General features: G+C 45.7%; 1 protein-coding gene across 10 annotated transcripts in view; it reads right to left on the bottom strand.

Moving 5' to 3' along the window:
* Positions 1 to 19,118, bottom strand: part of GRM5 (glutamate metabotropic receptor 5) — a 282,158-nt gene that overhangs the window by 32,993 nt on the left and 230,047 nt on the right. For all 10 annotated transcript variants that reach the window (XM_075266190.1, XM_075266188.1, XM_075266191.1 and 7 more), the window contains exon 5: positions 13 to 259. In XM_075266190.1, the coding sequence (XP_075122291.1) occupies positions 13 to 259 (247 nt within the window). The remainder of the gene's footprint in view (positions 1 to 12; positions 260 to 19,118) is intronic.

Genomic DNA, 19,118 nt, shown 5'->3' with positions numbered 1-19,118 from the left:
GATACGACATACCTTCCAGGTGAGTCTCCATTTTCATCAAACACGATCATGTCGCCAGCTACACCGGTGAAATTGGCCTTCATGATACAGTCCAACAGCTTCTGTCCATCTATCGGCTTCATAGCATCACATAGGCCGGCATATCCGGGACACAGAGACACCTGCATATTGTGAAGGCCGTATGCCATGGCGTATATCGCATTGATAACAAATCCCATTTTGGAATCTTGTGCGTATTGATACGTTAGAGACAATCGAGCTGGAAAATAAAAGGATATCGAGCAGGTCAGGTCTAGAACTAGCTATGGTTACAAGAAGTCCAAAAAGACAAAAAATGTGTGTTACATGAAGACAGTTCCATGGAAACCCATTCTAAAGCCTTGGTATCATATTCACTGCCGCAGTATGGTGTCAACATTGTATCAACCAGAGTCTTCACTTAATTTGACTATACACCTTAGCTGTAGACCAACTGATATTGAGCATCATAAAATCCAACATCCCAACCCTTTCCACCAACATCCACCATCAATAGAAAGTCAGGACATCTCGGGACACATTAATCCTCATCAATGGTGGCCCAATCATCACTGGTGCCATACAGCAGGGTCACTAAAGTGGTTGCCCACACTTAAACCCCTTAAGCCTAAATAATTTGGTTGTGAATGACACCCTGAGGTCTTCTAGGACTGTATCCCACCTGTTTCGAGCTCTTTTATACCAAAAGAACAATAGAAATGTCTCATTGACAGTAAGATATATGACTTCATCCACTGAGACATCAGTAACCACACCTATGATGGGAGCTAGAGGAGAGAAGTCAGCCAGGCTTTATTGGGAAGCCAATTGGGCCACCACCCAATGTCCTTCTTCTCTGTCTTTGTAATCTGTAAAATACCAGACCTCATTTTGAGTGAAATCCCAAAAGATTTGTATTTGCCAAATCTCAAATTTTTTTGTAAATTGGCAACAAATTCAATTTGGGCCAAATGTATTCATTCATCTGTCAAGTCCATGTCAAGCATAAGAGATCCTGTTTAGTTTTGGACCGAATTTGTGAGGAACCTTTGTGAGGAACCTCTAAACCTCTAAGACAGTGATTCCCACAGGGGTCCACGGGAGACTCGACAGGGGTCTACGTTAGATCTAATCTTCACATTTTTTGACGAGTTTTGGGAATATAGTAGAAATGTAGCAGCAGGGGGTCCACCGAAACCAGTAAAATTTGAAAGTGGTCTACGAGAAAAAAAAACTTTGGGAACCTCTGCTCTAAGACAATAGTATTTCATGAGTACTGTATAGAGATGTGTACATTGGTTCATAATGAGCCAGATGGGTTACAAAATTTCCTGAAATTTTTGGAGCTCACCACATACAAATCACTATTATACTCTGGAGGTCCATTGGAGGTGCGGAAAAGTCACATGGGGTGCACCAGCATCATGACATTTGCATTAAAGCATCAGAGGTCTCAGTGGTCCCTAACATTACCCGGGGGGCTGGAAGATGACTTTTAACATTTATTTATTTCAGAATCTTCTAAGGGTGTTCTTCTGAGAAGTCTAGGTGATTATGTGTAGCCATATAGTTACTTACCTCTCCTGCAACCCGTTCTTGGTAAAGGAAACCTTGCCTTCAGCTACTGAGGCATATTGGAGTGGTAACCCATGAAGAAGCCACCCTTGCGGGCATTTTGGCTAAGAGGTTCCTCCAGGGTACATCATGATGCTTTAATGCAAGGAGGACAGAAGACAACTGAAGAGAGCCCCAAGGGAGCCCAGGAAAGGTGCAAGAACTTGAGTATCAAGGTTTTTTAATTACTCTTTGCCTCCACTTAATAAACTCTGGAGTCTGATTTTTGGATAGTGAGCCCCAAAAGTTTGAAATTTTGCAATAAATCCATCTTGGATTGCTCATCTTCCAACAGGACTCATGAAGTATTGTAGTCATACAAGTTCCTCACAAGGCTAAGATTAATGTGGACTTTTTCCATTCCTTATTTTGAACTCGGAAGGACAATGGCAAAAACGAATCCCACCCCCGACTTGTTACCAATGTATTACTTTACTAACATTAACCCTTTGAGAGTGTCCTACTGCAAGAGCCCCCAATTATCTATAGAGAAGACCTGACAATAAGTATACAATTTCTCCACAAAATTCGGAATGAATCCAGCGTCACCAAGAATCCTTAAAATGTAGCTTTTATTTTTTCATCTAAAATATTTCATTCAGCATACTGAGGTGGAGGTGGCAGGTACACGTGCATGGAGCTGACTTTTGATGCTACGCGTTTCGGAACGCTACTGGTTCCTTCGTCATGGCATACAATTTCTCTGCAGCACCCCAACAGGGGAAATGAAGTATTACAAGCTGTCGATTCAAATGAAAGGGCAGTCAATAGAACCCTTGAACATAATGGGTCCTCCACCGTGAGAGATGCTCTTCTATCTGCTCTATACTGGGGCGAATTAGTGTAGACTTCAAACTTTAAGATGTTTCTTTCTAAAATAGGCAACCCCTTTAAGTCTAGGCCATAGGAAGACAACAACATGGAGCCCCCAGGGAAACACGAATATGCTGTATTGTTTGGATTCGGCATAGTAGAATAACCTCGCCTCTTCTCCTCCTGAACTGGAATTAGGATTCAATAGGTTAATCTGCTTTCGTGCGAGAGCATCATCTGTATTCACCTGTGTATGGATGGCGGCGTTTACAAGGCTCTTCCATTTATCTGTTACATGTCGGATTTCCACAGCGGGAAACAAGTTATGACTCAAAATTATATTTCTCATAGTCAACACTTGAGTGTTCAATTCCAGCTGTAAAATCGCTTTCAACTTTTTAGGCTGAATCTAATTGGTGTAACTGGAGGGTTCTTAAAGGGTTATAGAGCGTATGGAGGCAGAAATAGGATTTGTGGCAGAGTTTTTCTTGATGACTAAAATAAAGGCTTTGTCATGTCTCAGGTGTACGTCATTCTGAAGGGTCTCGATTTCTAAAGCTCAGGGCGTTCATAGAATATAACTGCAAGATTAGCCAGATAGGCACTGCTGTACTTATGTCTGAGGAAAGACTCTGCTGCTACTAGTGGTGAAAGTGGGTACTGCAAGTAAATTAGAAGGATGTGAGGAAATCATCTGGAGAAATAAATTGGTGAGGCGAGTATGACAGCATTACTTTTACATTTTTGAGAAAGGATAAGTTATGTATTGCAATAGTGTATGAATAGTGAGTGCAGCTCTGGAGTATAATACAGGATAAGTAATGTAATGTATGTACACAGTGACTGTACCAGCAGAATAGTGAGCGCAGCTCTGGAGTATAATACAGGATAAGTAATGTAATGTATGTACACAGTGACTGCACCAGCAGAATAGTGAGTGCAGCTCTGGAGTATAATACAGGATAAGTAATGTAATGTATGTACACAGTGACTACACCAGCAGAATAGTGAGCGCAGCTCTGGAGTATAATACAGGATAAGTAATGTAATGTATGTACACAGTGACTGCACCAGCAGAATAGTGAGTGCAGCTCTGGAGCATAATACAGGATAAGTAATGTAATGTATGTACACAGTGACTGTACCAGCAGAATAGTGAGCGCAGCTCTGGAGTATAATACCGGATGTAACTCAGGATCAGTACAGGATAAGTAATGTAATGTATGTACACAGTGATTGTACCAGCAGAATAGTGAGTGCAGCTCTGGAGTATAATACAGGATAAGTAATGTAATGTATGTATACAGTGACTGTACCAGCAGAATAGTGAGCGCAGCTCTGGGGTATAATACAGGATAAGTAATGTAATGTATGTACACAGTGACTCCACCAGCAGAATAGTGAGCACAGCTCTGGAGTATAATACAGGATAAGTAATGTAATGTATGTACACAGTGACTGCACCAGCAGAATAGTGAGCGCAGCTCTGGAGTATAATACAGGATAAGTAATGTAATGTATGTACACAGTGACTGCACCAGCAGAATAGTGAGTGCAGCTCTGGAGTATAATACTGGATAAGTAATGTATTGTATGTACACAGTGACTGCACCAGCAGAATAGTGAGCGCAGCTCTGAGTATAATACAGGATAAGTAATGTAATGTATGTACACAGTGACTGCACCAGCAGAATAGTGAGCGCAGCTCTGGAGTATAATACAGGATGTAACTCAGGATCAGTACAGGATAAGTAATGTATGTACACAGTGATTGTACCAGCAGAATAGTGAGCGCAGCTCTGGAGTATAATACAGGATAAGTATTGTAATGTATGTACACAGTGACTTCACCAGCAGAATAGTGAGCGCAGCTCTGGAGTATAATACAGGATAAGTAATGTAATGTATGTACACAGTGACTGTACCAGCAGAATAGTGAGTGCAGCTCTGGAGTATAATACAGGATAAGTAATGTAATGTATGTACACAGTGACTACACCAGCAGAATAGTGAGCGCAGCTCTGGAGTATAATACAGGATAAGTAATGTAATGTATGTACACAGTGACTGTACCAGCAGAATAGTGAGCGCTGCTCTGGAGTATAATACAGGATCAGTACAGGATAAGTAATGTAATGTATGTACACAGTGACTGCACCAGCAGAATAGTGAGTGCAGCTCTGGAGTATAATACAGGATAAATAATGTAATGTATGTACACAGTGACTGTACCAGCAGAATAGTGAGCGCAGCTCTGGAGTATAATACCGGATGTAACTCAGGATCAGTACAGGATAAGTAATGTAATGTATGTACACAGTGATTGTACCAGCAGAATAGTGAGTGCAGCTCTGGGGTATAATACAGGATACATAATGTAATGTATGTACACAGTGACTGCACCAGCAGAATAGTGAGTGCAGCTCTGGAGTATAATACAGGATAAGTAATGTAATGTATGTACACAGTGACTGTACCAGCAGAATAGTGAGCGCAGCTCTGGGGTATAATACAGGATAAGTAATGTAATGTATGTACACAGTGACTGCACCAGCAGAATAGTGAGCGCAGCTCTGGAGTATAATACAGGATGTAACTCAGGATCAGTACAGGATAAGTAATGTATGTACACAGTGATTGTACCAGCAGAATAGTGAGCGCAGCTCTGGAGTATAATACAGGATAAGTATTGTAATGTATGTACACAGTGACTGCACCAGCAGAATAGTGAGCGCAGCTCTGGAGTATAATACAGGATAAGTAATGTAATGTATGTACACAGTGACTGTACCAGCAGAATAGTGAGCGCAGCTCTGGAGTATAATATAGGATAAGTAATGTAATGTATGTACACAGTGACTGCACCAGCAGAATAGTGAGCACAGCTCTGGAGTATAATACAGGATAAGTAATGTAATGTATGTACACAGTGATTGTACCAGCAGAATAGTGAGCGCAGCTCTGGAGTATAATACAGGATAAGTAATGTAATGTATGTACACAGTGACTGCACCAGCAGAATAGTGAGCGCAGCTCTGGAGTATAATACAGGATCAGTAATGTAATGTATGTACACAGTGACTGTACTAGCAGAATAGTGAGCGCAGCTCTGGAGTATAATATTGGATAAGTAATGTAATGTATGTACACAGTGACTGCACCAGCAGAATAGTGAGCGCAGCTCTGGAGTATAATACAGGATAAGTAATGTAATGTATGTACACAGTGACTGTACCAGCAGAATAGTGAGCACAGCTCTGGAGTATAATACAGGATAAGTAATGTAATGTATGTACACAGTGACTGTACCAGCAGAATAGTGAGCGCAGCTCTGGAGTATAATACAGGATAAGTAATGTAATGTATGTACACAGTGACTGTACCAGCAGAATAGTGAGCACAGCTCTGGAGTATAATACAGGATAAGTAATGTAATCTAATGTACACATTGACTGCACCAGCAGAATAGTGAGTGCAGCTCTGGAGTATAATACAGGATAAGTAATGTAATGTATGTACACAGTGACTGTACCAGCAGAATAGTGAGCGCAGCTCTGGAGTATAATACAGGATAAGTAATGTAATGTATGTACACAGTGACTGTACCAGCAGAATAGTGAGCACAGCTCTGGAGTATAATACAGGATAAGTAATGTAATGTATGTACACAGTGACTGTACCAGCAGAATAGTGAGTGCAGCTCTGGAGTATAATACAGGATAAGTAATGTAATGTATGTATACAGTGACTGCACTAGCAGAATAGTGAGTGCAGCTCTGGAGTATAATACAGGATAAGTAATGTAATGTATGTACACAGTGACTGTACCAGCAGAATAGTGAGCGCAGCTCTGGAGTATAATACAGGATAAGTAATGTAATGTATGTACACAGTGACTGTACCAGCAGAATAGTGAGCGCAGCTCTGGAGTATAATACAGGATAAGTAATGTAATGTATGTACACAGTGACTGTACCAGCAGAATAGTGAGCGCAGCTCTGGAGTATAATACAGGATAAGTAATGTAATGTATGTACACAGTGACTGCACTAGCAGAATAGTGAGTGCAGCTCTGGAGTATAATACAGGATAAGTAATGTAATGTATGTACACAGTGACTGTACCAGCAGAATAGTGAGCGCAGCTCTGGAGTATAATACAGGATAAGTAATGTAATGTATGTACACAGTGACTGCACTAGCAGAATAGTGAGCGCAGCTCAAGGATTTAATATAGACTATTACTTAGGATCAGTACAAAGTGAAGGTATTTACAAAGGAACTTATTATGTGGAATAATTCTATATGTAATCTAATAAATCGTGTTGTTGAAAAATAAAAAAAATCCGCTTTCATATATTTACTGTACATTGGCAATAAATTACAGCGGCGTCTTTATGTACAGAGTCTTTTCAAGGCCAAATTGTCTACCGGTTCCTTTTCCTCACGGCTATTCCGAGGGGGTCTATTCCCTGCAAAATACATTTATCATCTGCCTTTCTTCTATATCTTAGAGATTGAGGAGCAATAAGTCAGACTGTGAATAAACTGCAGGTACTTTCATTAGTGACCAGAATCCTTGGCTGCTCCTCCATGTTCAATAAGTTTCTTTATTCTCCCCGGAGATAGTCATTCTCGCAGATATACGCCGCTGCTCTTGCCTGAGATTTTCCATTGCTGGATTCATTTACAGTATTTTCAAAGTAAAATTATCAGGACTAAATAAACCGTCTGAAATATTCCTGAGTCTTATTAGCCTATGGACCACACATTGCTGGAACCATCACTTTGGTACATACATACGAGGATAGTCTGAAAAGTTTCCGACCTCCACCTGTAGATGGCAGCACTCGTCAGCCAAACTTGGGGAAGGGGTTCGCGCATGCGTTGGAAAGTAGTCACAAAAATTTCAGCCATTTTGCACCAGTCATCGTAGTGAGTCGTTGCGAGTGATTTTGTGAAAATGGATAAAGTCGAGTATCGAGCTGTCATTAGATAATCGCTTTTGAAAGGCAATATGCCTGCGCAAATTAAAGACGAGTTGGACGCTGTGTACGGGGACTCTGCACCATCACGTACCACCGTCAAATTTTGGGCAGCTGAATTTAAGCTTGGTTGACTATGAACATTCGGGACGGGCAAAAACTGAAACCGCGAACGAAAACATTGTACCCTTCCCAACCCTATAGGAACTAAGGCCTCTTGCAGATGACCGTGGTGAAGGTCAGTGTCCGATCCGTGTATTTCATGGATAACACAATGACCCATTATTTTCCATGGGCCAGTACATGCGACCGGACCGGCCAACAGTCCGTATCTAGAGATGAGCGAACAGTGTTCTATCAAACTCATGTTCGATCGGATATTAGGCTGTTTGGCATGTTCGAATCGAATCAAACACCGCGTGGTAAAGTGCGCCATTACTCGATTCGACACTCGAACTACGACACCGGTGACGTTGAAAAAAGTAGGAAAAACCCATTGGCTGCCGAAAACATGTGACCTCTAATTTAAAAGAACAGCGCCGCCCAGGTTCGCGTCATTCTGAGCTTGCAATTCACCGGGGACGGAGGTTTCCGTCCAGTTAGCTAGGGCTTAGATTCTGGGTAGGCAGGGACAGGCTAGGATAGGAAGGAGAAGACAACCACAACAGCTCTTGTAAGAGCTAAATTCCAGGGAGAAGCTTGTCAGTGTAACGTGGCACTGACGGGCTCAATCGCCGCAACCCAGCTTTCCGCGGATCCTGAATGGAATACACTGACAGTGTATTCCCGTATACCCTATATATACCCCCGATACCCGTTCCAACGGTGTGCCCCCCCACCTTCACCCCAGAAATACCCTGCATGTCCCCTAGCAATAGAATTGGGGCTATATACACCCACTATTTTTGCTACTGCCATATAGTGCCATTGTCTGACTGGGAATTCCAAGAATATATTGGGGTTACAAATACCCTCATTTCTTGCTACTGCCATATAGTGCCAGTTTCTGACTGGGAATTCAAAATGTGCAAGGCTCCCGGAAAGGGACGTGGACGAGGCCGTGGGCGAGGTCGGGGGAATGGTTCTGGGGAGCAAGGTAGCAGTGAAGCCACAGGGCGTCCCATGCCTACTCCTGTGGGGCAGCAAGCATTGCGCCACTCCACAGTGCCAGGGTTGCTTGCCACATTAACTAAACTGCAGGGTACAAACCTTAGTAGGCCCGAGAACCAGGAACAGGTCTTGCAATGGCTGTCAGAGAACGCTTACAGCACATTGTCCAGCAGCCAGTCAGACTCTGCCTCCTCTCCTCCTATTACCCAACAGTCTTGTCCTCCTTCCTCCCAAAATTCTCAAGCTTCACAGAACAATAACCCCAACTGTCCCTGCTCCCCAGAGCTGTTCTCCGCTCCTTTCATTGTCCCTCAACCTGCCCCTCCATGTCGCGATTCCACGGACCTAACAGAGGAGCATCTGTGTCCAGATGCTCAAACACTAGAGTCTCCTCCATCTCCGTTCAATTTGGTGGTGGATGACCAGCAACTCACCCTCATCGACGCTGATGTGACGCAGTTGCCGTCAGGGCATCCAGTTGACCTGCGCATTGTGCGGGAGGAGGAGATGAGACAGGAGTTGGAAGAGGAAGTGGTGGATGATGAGGACACTGACCTGACCTGGACAGGGGGGATGTCAAGCGGGGAAAGTAGTGTGGATGTTGAGGCAGGTGCAGCACCAAAAAGGGTAGCTAGAGGCAGAGGCAGAGGTCAGCAGCTTAGGCGAAGCCAGGCCACACCCGGAATCTCCCAAGATGTTCCAGTTCGTACCCAGCCCCGAAAAACTCCCACCTCGAGGGCACGTTTCTCGAAGGTGTGGAGTTTTTTCAAGGAATGCTCCGAGGACAGATATTTTTTTTTTTACTTTTTTGGTAGAGTTGGAAGGGACCTCAAGGGCCATCGGGTCCAACCCCCTGCGAGTGCAGGTCTTCCTAAATCATCCCAGCTATATGTTTATCCAGATTCCGCTTGAAGATTTCCATTGATGGAGCGCCCACCACCTCCCGTGGCAGCCTATTCCACTCTCTCACTCCCCTCACTGTCAGAAAGTTTTTCCTAATGTCTAATCTGTATCTCTTTCCCTTTAGTTTCATCCCATTGCTTCTTGTACTTCCTTGTGCTAATGAGAATAGGGGAGATCCCTCTGCACTGTGACTACCTTTCAGATATTTGTAGACTGCTATTAAATCTCCCCTCAGCCTTCTCTTCTGCAAACTAAACAATCCCAGTTCTTTTAGCCGCTCCTCATAGGACATGGTTTGCAGACCTTCCACCATTTTGGTTGCTCTTCTCTGGACTTGCTCCAATATATCGATGTCTTTCTTGAATTGAGGCGCCCAGAACTGTACACAGTATTCCAGGTGTGGTCTGACCAGGGAAGAGTAGAGCGGAATAATGACCTCTCTTGATCTAGATTCAATGCTTGTCTTAATACATCCCAGAATTTTATTAGCCTTTTTTGCAGCAGCACCGCACTGTTGGCTCATGTTGAATTTATGATCTACTATTATGCCCAAGTCCTTTTCCCCTATGCTATCACTTAGTTCTATTCCTCCCATACTATATATGTTTTTTACATTTCTGTTACCCAGATGTAGAACTTTGCATTTGTCCCTGTTAAATACCATTTTGTTGGCCTCAGCCCATTGTTCCAGTGTGTCTAAGTCCTTTTGAATACACTCTCTCTCCTCTCTAGTGTTGGCTATTCCTCCTATCTTCGTATCATCTGCAAATTTTATGAGTTCCCCAATAATTCCATCGTCCAGATCATTTATAAAGATATTAAAAAGTACTGGGCCCAGAACAGAGCCCTGCGGCACCCCGCTTTTGACTTTCTTCCAGTTCGATGTGTAGCCATTTAGTATTACTCGTTGTGCCCGATCATTAAGCCAGTTGTGAATCCACCTAACTGACTTTTTGTCAAAGCCATACTTAATCATTTTTTCAATAAGAAGGTTATGTGATACTTTATCAAATGATATAGTGTTGTCTGCACAATTTGCCTCTCGAAATTGATTAAGGGCTCTGAGAAGAGCAACCTGTCCACCACTTCAATGCGCTGTCATTTGGAATCCAAGCACTGGAATCAGTGGCAGGCAGCAACGGCAGGACAAAGGCCGCCTGCCGTTCACGCCACTGCCTCTGCCTCTGCCACTGCCATTGCTGACTGTGCTGGCGATGCACTCCAGAGGACGAGCCAGGACACCACTTCATCTGCCTCCACCACTTTGTTGACTTCTTCCTCATCCTCCCCTGGTCCTGTCTTATCTCCTTCTCCTGCACCATCAAAGGCACCATCAGGCGCTTCTTTACAACAACCCACCATCTCTCAGACATTGGAGCGGCGGCAGAAATACACCGCTAACCACCCACACGCGCAAGCCTTGAACGCCAACATTGCTAAACTGCTGGCCCAGGAGATGTTGGCGTTCCGGCTTGTTGAAACTCCCGCCTTCCTGGACCTGATGGCAACTGCGGCACCTCGCTATGCCGTCCCTAGCCGTCACTACTTCTCCCGGTGTGCCGTCCCCGCCTTGCACCAGCACGTGTCACTCAACATCAGGCGGGCCCTTAGTTCCGCGCTTTGCACAAAGGTCCACTTGACCACCGACGCGTGGACAAGTGCATGCGGACAGGGACGCTACATTTCACTGACGGCACACTGGGTGAATGTAGTTGAGGCTGGGACTGCTTCCCAAACTGGCCCGGTGTACCTCGTCTCCCCGCCTAACATTCCTGGCAGGGACACGAGAAGAACACCCCCCTCCTCCTCCACCGCCTCCTCCTCCGCCACCGGCTCCTCCTCCGCCACCGCCTCCTCCTCCGCTGTTAGATTGACCCCAGCTACGAGTTGGAAACGTTGCAGCACTGGCACTGGTAGACGTCAGCAGGCCGTGCTGAAGCTGATCAGCTTGGGGGACAGACAGCACACTGCCTCCGAGGTGAGGGATGCCCTCCTCGATGAGACGGCAATATGGTTTGAGCCGCTGCACCTGGGCCCAGGCATGGTCGTTTGTGATAACGGCCGGAACCTGGTAGCAGCTCTGGAGCTTGCCGGACTCCAACATGTTCCATGCCTGGCCCACGTCTTCAACCTAGTGGTGCAACGTTTCCTAAAGAGCTACCCCAATGTTCCAGAGCTACTGGTGAAAGTGCGGCGCATGTGCGCCCACTTTCGCAAGTCGACAGTAGCCGCTGCTAGCTTAAAATCTCTCCAGCAACGCCTGCATGTGCCACAACACCGGCTTTTGTGCGACGTCCCCACACGCTGGAACTCAACGTTTCAGATGTTGAATAGAGTGGTTGAGCAGCAGAGACCTTTGATGGAATACCAGCTACAAAACCCTAGGGTGCCACAAAGTCAGCTGCCTCAGTTTCACATCCATGAGTGGCCATGGATGAGAGACCTTTGTGACATCCTACGGGTGTTTGAGGAGTCCACAAGGAGGGTGAGCTCTGAGGATGCGATGGTGAGCCTTACAATCCCGCTCTTGTGTGTTCTGAGAGAATCCCTGATTGACATCAGGGATAACTCAGATCACACAGAGGAGTCAGGGATAGCATCCGATCCATCACAGCTGGAGAGTAGGTCCACACATCTGTCCGCTTCATCGCGTTTAATGGAGGAGGAGGAGGAGGAGGAGGAAGAAGAGTTGTCCGATGATGTGATGGTGATAGAGGAGGCTTCCGGGCAACTTCGAATCGTCCCATTGTTGCAGCGCGGATGGGTAGACATGGACGATGAGGAGGAAATGGAGATTGAACTTTCCGGTGGGGCCAGAGGAGTCATGCCAACTAACACTGTGGCAGACATGGCTGAGTTCATGTTGGGGTGCTTTACAACCGACAAAATCATGGAGGACAACCAGTACTAGATCTTTGCTATCCTTGACCCCCGGTATAAAAACAACATCTCCTCTTTTATTCCGGTAGAGGGGAGGGCCAATCGCATCAATGCTTGCCACAAGCAATTGGTGCAGAATATGATGGAGATGTTTCCAGCATGTGACGTTGGCGGCAGGGAGGGCAGTTCCTCCAGTAGGCGACCAAGTTCTCACCGGTCCACACAAACGAGGGGCACACTGTCTAAGGTCTGGGACACCTTGATGGCACCCCCTCACCAAAGTGCCGCCACGGAGGGTCCTAGTGTCACCAGGCGTGAGAAGTATAGGCGCATGTTGCGGGAATACCTTTCCGACCACAGCCCTGTCCTCTCCGACCCCTCTGCGCCCTACACGTATTGGGTGTCGAAGTTGGACCTGTGGCTTGAACTTGCCCTATATGCCTTGGAGGTGCTGTCCTGTCCTGCCGCCAGCGTCCTATCTGAGAGGGTGTTCAGTGCAGCCGGTGGCATCATCACTGACAAGCGCACCCGTCTGTCAGCTGAGAGTGCCGACCGGCTCACTTTGATAAAAATGAACCACCACTGGATAGAGCCTTCATTTTCGTGCCCATCTGTGTAAAGCACCCCAACATGAAACTCCATGTCTGTGCTCAACCTCTCCAATTCCTCCGCATCCTCATACTCATCCACCATAAGCGTTGCACAATTCTGCTAATACTAGGCTCCCTCCACCCTGATTTTCCACAACTCTGCTGGTTAGAGGCTCCCTCCACCCTGATTTCCCCCAACTCTGCTGGTTAGAGGCTCCCTCCACCCTGATTTCCCCCAACTCTGCTGGTTAGAGACTCCCTCCACCCTGATTTCCCACAACTCTGCTGGTTAGAGGCTCCCTCCATCCTGATTTCCCACAACTCTGCTGGTTAGAGGCTCCCTCCACCATGAATTGGTCCAAACTGGGGTTTTTAGAGGCTCCCTCCACCATGAATTTCCCAAAACTTGGCTGTTTAGAGGCTCCCTCCACCATGAATTGGTCCAAACTGGGCTGGTTAAAGGCTCCCTCCACCATGAATTGGTCCAAACTGGGGTTTTTAGAGGCTCCCTCCACCATGAATTTCCCAAAACTTGGCTGTTTAGAGGCTCCCTCCACCATGAATTGGTCCAAACTGGGCTGGTTAGAGGCTCCCTCCACCATGAACTTCCCATAGCTTGGCTGTTTAGAGGCTCCCTCCACCATGAATTGGTCCAAACTGGGGTTTTTAGAGGCTCCCTCCACCATGAATTTCCCAAAACTTGGCTGTTTAGAGGCTCCCTCCACCATAAATTTCCCAAAACTTGGCTGTTTAGAGGCTCCCTCCACCATGAATTGGTCCAAACTGGGCTGGTTAGAGGCTCCCTCCACCATGAACTTCCCATAGCTTGGCTGTTTAGAGGCTCCCTCCACCATGAATTGGTCCAAACTGGGCTGGTTAGAGGCTCCCTCCACCATGAACTTCCCATAGCTTGGCTGTTTAGAGGCTCCCTCCACCATGAATTGGTCCAAACTGGGCTGTTTAGAGGCTCCCTCCACCATGAATTGGTCCAAACTGGGCTGTTTAGAGGTTCCCGCCACCATGAATTGGTCCAAACTGGGGTTTTTAGAGGCTCCCTCCACCATGAATTGGTCCAAACTGGGCTGTTTAGAGGCTCCCTCCACCATGAATTGGTCCAAACTGGGGTTTTTAGAGGCTCCCTCCACCATGAATTTGCCCAAACTCTGCTGGTTAGAGGCTCAATCCACCCTGATTTTCAAAACAAATGTTGGTGCCAACCTCAACTTACTACAAGGGCCAAATTCACTGCTGGTGACAAGCTCTCCTCACTCCAAGTGCCAAATACACGTTTCAAGGTGTTTTCCTACTGTCAGAGAGGTGGTATTGAGTGTGTAAAGTGTGTAGTTGTTAGGCTGTGATGTTGGGGTAATAGAGGGTCTTTGGTGTGTTAGATGCCCCCAGACATGCTTCCCCTGCTGTCCCAGTTGTATTCCAGAGGTGTTGGCATCATTTCCTGGGGTGTCATAGTGGACTTGGTGACCCTCCAGACACGGATTTGGGTTTCCCCCTTAACGAGCATATGTTCCCCATAGACTATAATGGGGTTCGAAACCCGTTCGAACACACGAACAGTGAGCGGCTGTTCGAATCGAATTTTGAACCTCGAACATTTTAGTGTTCGCTCATCTCTATCCGTATCAGATAGGATGGGTCCTATTCCTGTCCTATTTTGCGGCTCGTGATTCTGTAGCTCCTATTCATTTAATGAAAGAAGGCAGGGAAACACGGCCCGTGCAGGTGCGGCACACGGGGATATCCCGGTGTCGAAACCTCGTGCAGCCCATGCCTTTAATTCATGGCAGCCCAGTTGCAGCACAATCGTCTGCAACCAGACCTAGCTGCAACGGGATGCCGATGCAACATCGGCATTGCGTTTCGGCATCCTGCTCATGTGTAGGCCCAAATGAATGAGCCTAAAAAGGAGCATGTCTCAAGCCACGGACGCCACGGCAAGATAAGTCATGTTGCTTCTTTTTTCTGCTACTAGCTAGTGGAAAAAAGAGCGAGCGGTTCCCATTGAGGTCAACAGGTCAACAGGAGCCATTTTTGCAAACGGATTTTGAAAAATTCCAAAAATTCCATGAGAACATACCCTAAGAGGGTAAGTAAGAAGAGGACATGTTCAACGTAGACACCACTTAAGTGTAGTCCATGTCAGGTCTTGGCCTTCTAATAATACAAACTACTCAGTTCCTAAAGAGTCTTAAAATCAATTGTTCATCTAATACTAGTATACAGTGGTCAAATAATACTGCCAAACAGTGATGAAAAAAATACCACCATACACAGCCCAAATAATACCGCCCGTACCAAATATTACTGCCATAGGTATCCACAGGCAGAAACGTAGCACTACATTCAGGTACTCACACTTACTCATGTTCTCTACACACGTGCACATACATATATACTAACTCATGTCTATAGGTGTGCAAGGAGTCGTCTCTGACAACTTGAGTCTTTCTCCTTCTCTTATTGAATAGGGACCCATACACACGGGGAAGTCTGGACCCTGACCGTCTCCTCCTTGTGCTCAGAAGGCATAAAATTCTGTTATAAAATTTTGGAGGGGAAAAGGGGGCGTAATTTGTGAAAAAAAATAAATAAATAAAAAAAAATGTAAAATAATTTATTTTTTTATTGTATTTTTACCACACCCATATCACAGGTTGTGGCGCCACCCCCAGGGACACAAAACCTCCATGAACAATTACCATTTAAAAGGAGGAATTTTTTTTTTTAATTTTTAATTTTTATTTTTGGAAAATAAATAAAATAAAAATGTGAAAAACAGACATATTTCCTCTTTTTTTTTTTTTAAACATTTAAAAAAATCTATTTATAAAATAAATCCCAATGTATCGGTGAAAAAACCATAAAATATTATGTACCAAAAAAAAAAAAAAAAAAGTGACCCCGGGGAAATTGGCTTGGTCATGAAGTGGTTAAGTATGTCATTTGACGATATTGACAATGTCTGGCTCTTGATCGCACATGAATTTAACACTGGGAAGGTCCGCAGTATACACCTATCATTTACTGGATGACAGAGGTAATTAGATGTCACTTGTTACTAAAAAAAAAAAATTCTGGCAGATTCTGATGTGTCCCCGGAGGACGGAGCCTGACAGCCCTGAAATGTAGATAATTGGATGTAACCCAGATGAGAGCCGCAAATCAAAGGAGACGTTATTAAAATAACCCCTTTATATCAAAGGTGCGATACAAAGCCAGATGTCTCCGGGAACAATCAGACGAGATGGTGAGATATAGATTATATACAGGGCGTGAGCGTGCCCACAGATATATACAGCGGACCGGCTACCCATTGGAATGTATTAAGGGGGTATTCTGAGCTTGCAATAATATCACATGGTGGGGGGAACAATGTCTAGGAACCCTAGATGATCCTGAGAATGAAGGGACTGAGGTGACATACTGCACCCCTGCAACATGGCTCCCTGCAATTGTACTGTATACGGCTGAGCTAGCGTGACTAGCAAAAATAGAATATAATAAACTGAGATTTAAAACTTAAAAGTGAATATATATATATATATATATATATATATATATATATATATATATATATATATATATATATACACACTCACCGGCCACTTTATTAGGTACACCATGCTAGTAACGGGTTGGACCCCCTTTTGCCTTCAGAACTGCCTCAATTCTTCGTGGCATAGATTCAACAAGGTGCTGGAAGCATTCCTCAGAGATTTTGGTCCATATTGACATGATGGCATCACACAGTTGCCGCAGATTTGTCGGCTGCACATCCATGATGCGAATCTCCCGTTCCACCACATCCCAAAGATGCTCCTCTATTGGATTGAGATCTGGTGACTGTGGAGGCCATTGGAGTACAGTGAACTCATTGTCATGTTCAAGAAACCAGTCTGAGATGATTCCAGCTTTATGACATGGCATTGCATTATCCTGCTGAAAGTATCCATCAGATGTTGGGCACATTGTGGTCATAAAGGGATGGACATGGTCAGCAACAATACTCAGGTAGGCTTTGGCGTTGCAACGATGCTCAATTGGTACCAAGGGGCCCAAAGAGTGCCAAGAAAATATTCCCCACACCATGACACCACCACCACCAGCCTGAACCGTTACCGATACAAGGCAGGATGGATCCATGCTTTCATGTTGTTGACGCCAAATTCTGACCCTACCATCCGAATGTCGCAGCAGAAATCGAGACTCATCAGACCAGGCAACGTTTTTCCAATCTTCAATTGTCCAATTTCGATGAGCTTGTGCAAATTGTAGCCTCAGTTTCCTGTTCTTAGCTGAAAGGAGTGGCACCCGGTGTGGTCTTCTGCTGCTGTAGCCCATCTGCCTCAAAGTTCGACGTACTGTGCGTTCAGAGATGCTCTTCTGGCTACCTTGGTTGTAACGGGTGGCTATTTGAGTCACTGTTGCCTTTCTATCAGCTAGAACCAGTCTGGCCATTCTCCTCTGATCTCTGGCATCAACAACGCATTTCCGCCCACAGAACTGCCGCTCACTGGATGTTTTTTCTTTTTCGGACCATTCTCTGTAAACCCTAGAGATGGTTGTGCGTGAAAATCCCAGTAGATCAGCAGTTTCTGAAATACTCAGACCAGCCCTTCTGGCACCAACAACCATGCCACGTTCAAAGGCACTCAAATCACCTTTCTTCCCCATACTGATGCTCGGTTTGAACTGCAGGAGATTGTCTTGACCATGTCTACATGCCTAAATGCACTGAGTTGCCACCATGTGATTGGCTGATTAGAAATTAAGTGTTAACGAGCAGTTGGACAGGTGTACCTAATAAAGTGGCCGGTGAGTGTATATATATATATATATATATATATATATATATATATATATATATATATACCCAATATTTGTCTGCCTTACTGCAGACTAGGAAGGGGGGGAGAGGCTCCTGTTGCAGCCAGTTGTCTTACAGTCACAGCACAGTGAGGAGGAGTCCAAGTAGGATAAAAAGATAAGGAGATTACTGAATGCTGATTTTTATTTTCATTTTTTCTTTGCATGCATTTTATATGTTCAATATTCCTTTTCCCCTTTAAGGCTTTGGACCCACGTTGTGGAAACGCAGCCTTTTTTTTTTTTAAATGCAGATTTTACTGCATTTTTTTTTTTTTTTGAGCCAAAGCCAGAGGTAGATTGAGCAGAAGGGAGAAGTATAAGAACTTCCGATATATTTCCCATTCCCCCTACGCCCAACCAGCAGCACAACTGGGGTATTTCTGCCCCTGTGAGCTGTTAGGACAGGTGGAAGTTTTAATTAACTAACAGCTTTACCCCCTATAAAGAGGCTGCAAGACCTCCTCCCCCCTGTGTTTTTTTCTGTCCTGTGCGGACAGGACAGGTGGCAGGGGGGGGAGAGGTGTTGTAACCTCTTACTAGGGGGCACCTCTCCCTCCGGTTTTAGCTTACCTCCGCTCCTTGCCTCCTCCCGTCTGGGGTGCGCTCATCTTCCCCAAGTGCCGGCGCGTGTCTGCCGGCACTTCGGCGGGTCAGGAGGCGGGGAGGAACTTCTCTTCCCCGGCGGCATAGGGGAACTGTTGTGCGCGGCCGTGTTCCCGGGCGGTGGAACTCCGCTTCCGGGTTTGCCGCGCATGCGCAGTTCTCCGGCCGTCGGGCGCCGCTAACTGCGGGGTTTTTGGTGTTTTCTTCCCCCCTCCGGTCGGATGGTGAGGGGGGAAGTATTCAGGTCTCCTCCTGGACATTTCCAGCTTCCTGGGGCCCCGGTTTTTTGCAGTATTTCGGGGCTCTGTTGTGAGGGGGCGGGGCCTCATCGTACTCCGCCCCTTTTTGGTTTGCCCGGCTTATTTAAACTTCCCCCTGTCAGTACTGCCTTGCTTGCTCACTCTCTGGGTGCTCAAGCTGTCGGTTTGTCCCTCAAGCACATTGGGGTGGTTGACCGTGTTGTTTTCAGGTTTGGCAGGGGGAGGCAGGGGCTGGCAGACCTGGTCACTTATATGGAGCCTGAATAACTTTGTTTTGCTTTCTCCTTAGTATGTCCTCCTCTTCTTCTTCCGTGCTCCCCTCCCGGGGTAAGGCGACCTCCAAGAGGAAGCATTTATCCTGCGGTAAATGCAGGATTCCTTTACCCGACGGGTATGAGTATAGAGATTGCCATGGATGCAGAGGCCCCCCATCAGAGGATACCCCCCTGCGTGATGTGG

Source organism: Leptodactylus fuscus, chromosome 2 (assembly GCF_031893055.1).
Source record: "Leptodactylus fuscus isolate aLepFus1 chromosome 2, aLepFus1.hap2, whole genome shotgun sequence".
NCBI classification, from domain to species: Eukaryota; Metazoa; Chordata; class Amphibia; order Anura; family Leptodactylidae; genus Leptodactylus; species Leptodactylus fuscus.
Note: the sequence above shows the minus strand (reverse complement) of the source record. Positions and strands in the feature narration are given on the sequence as shown.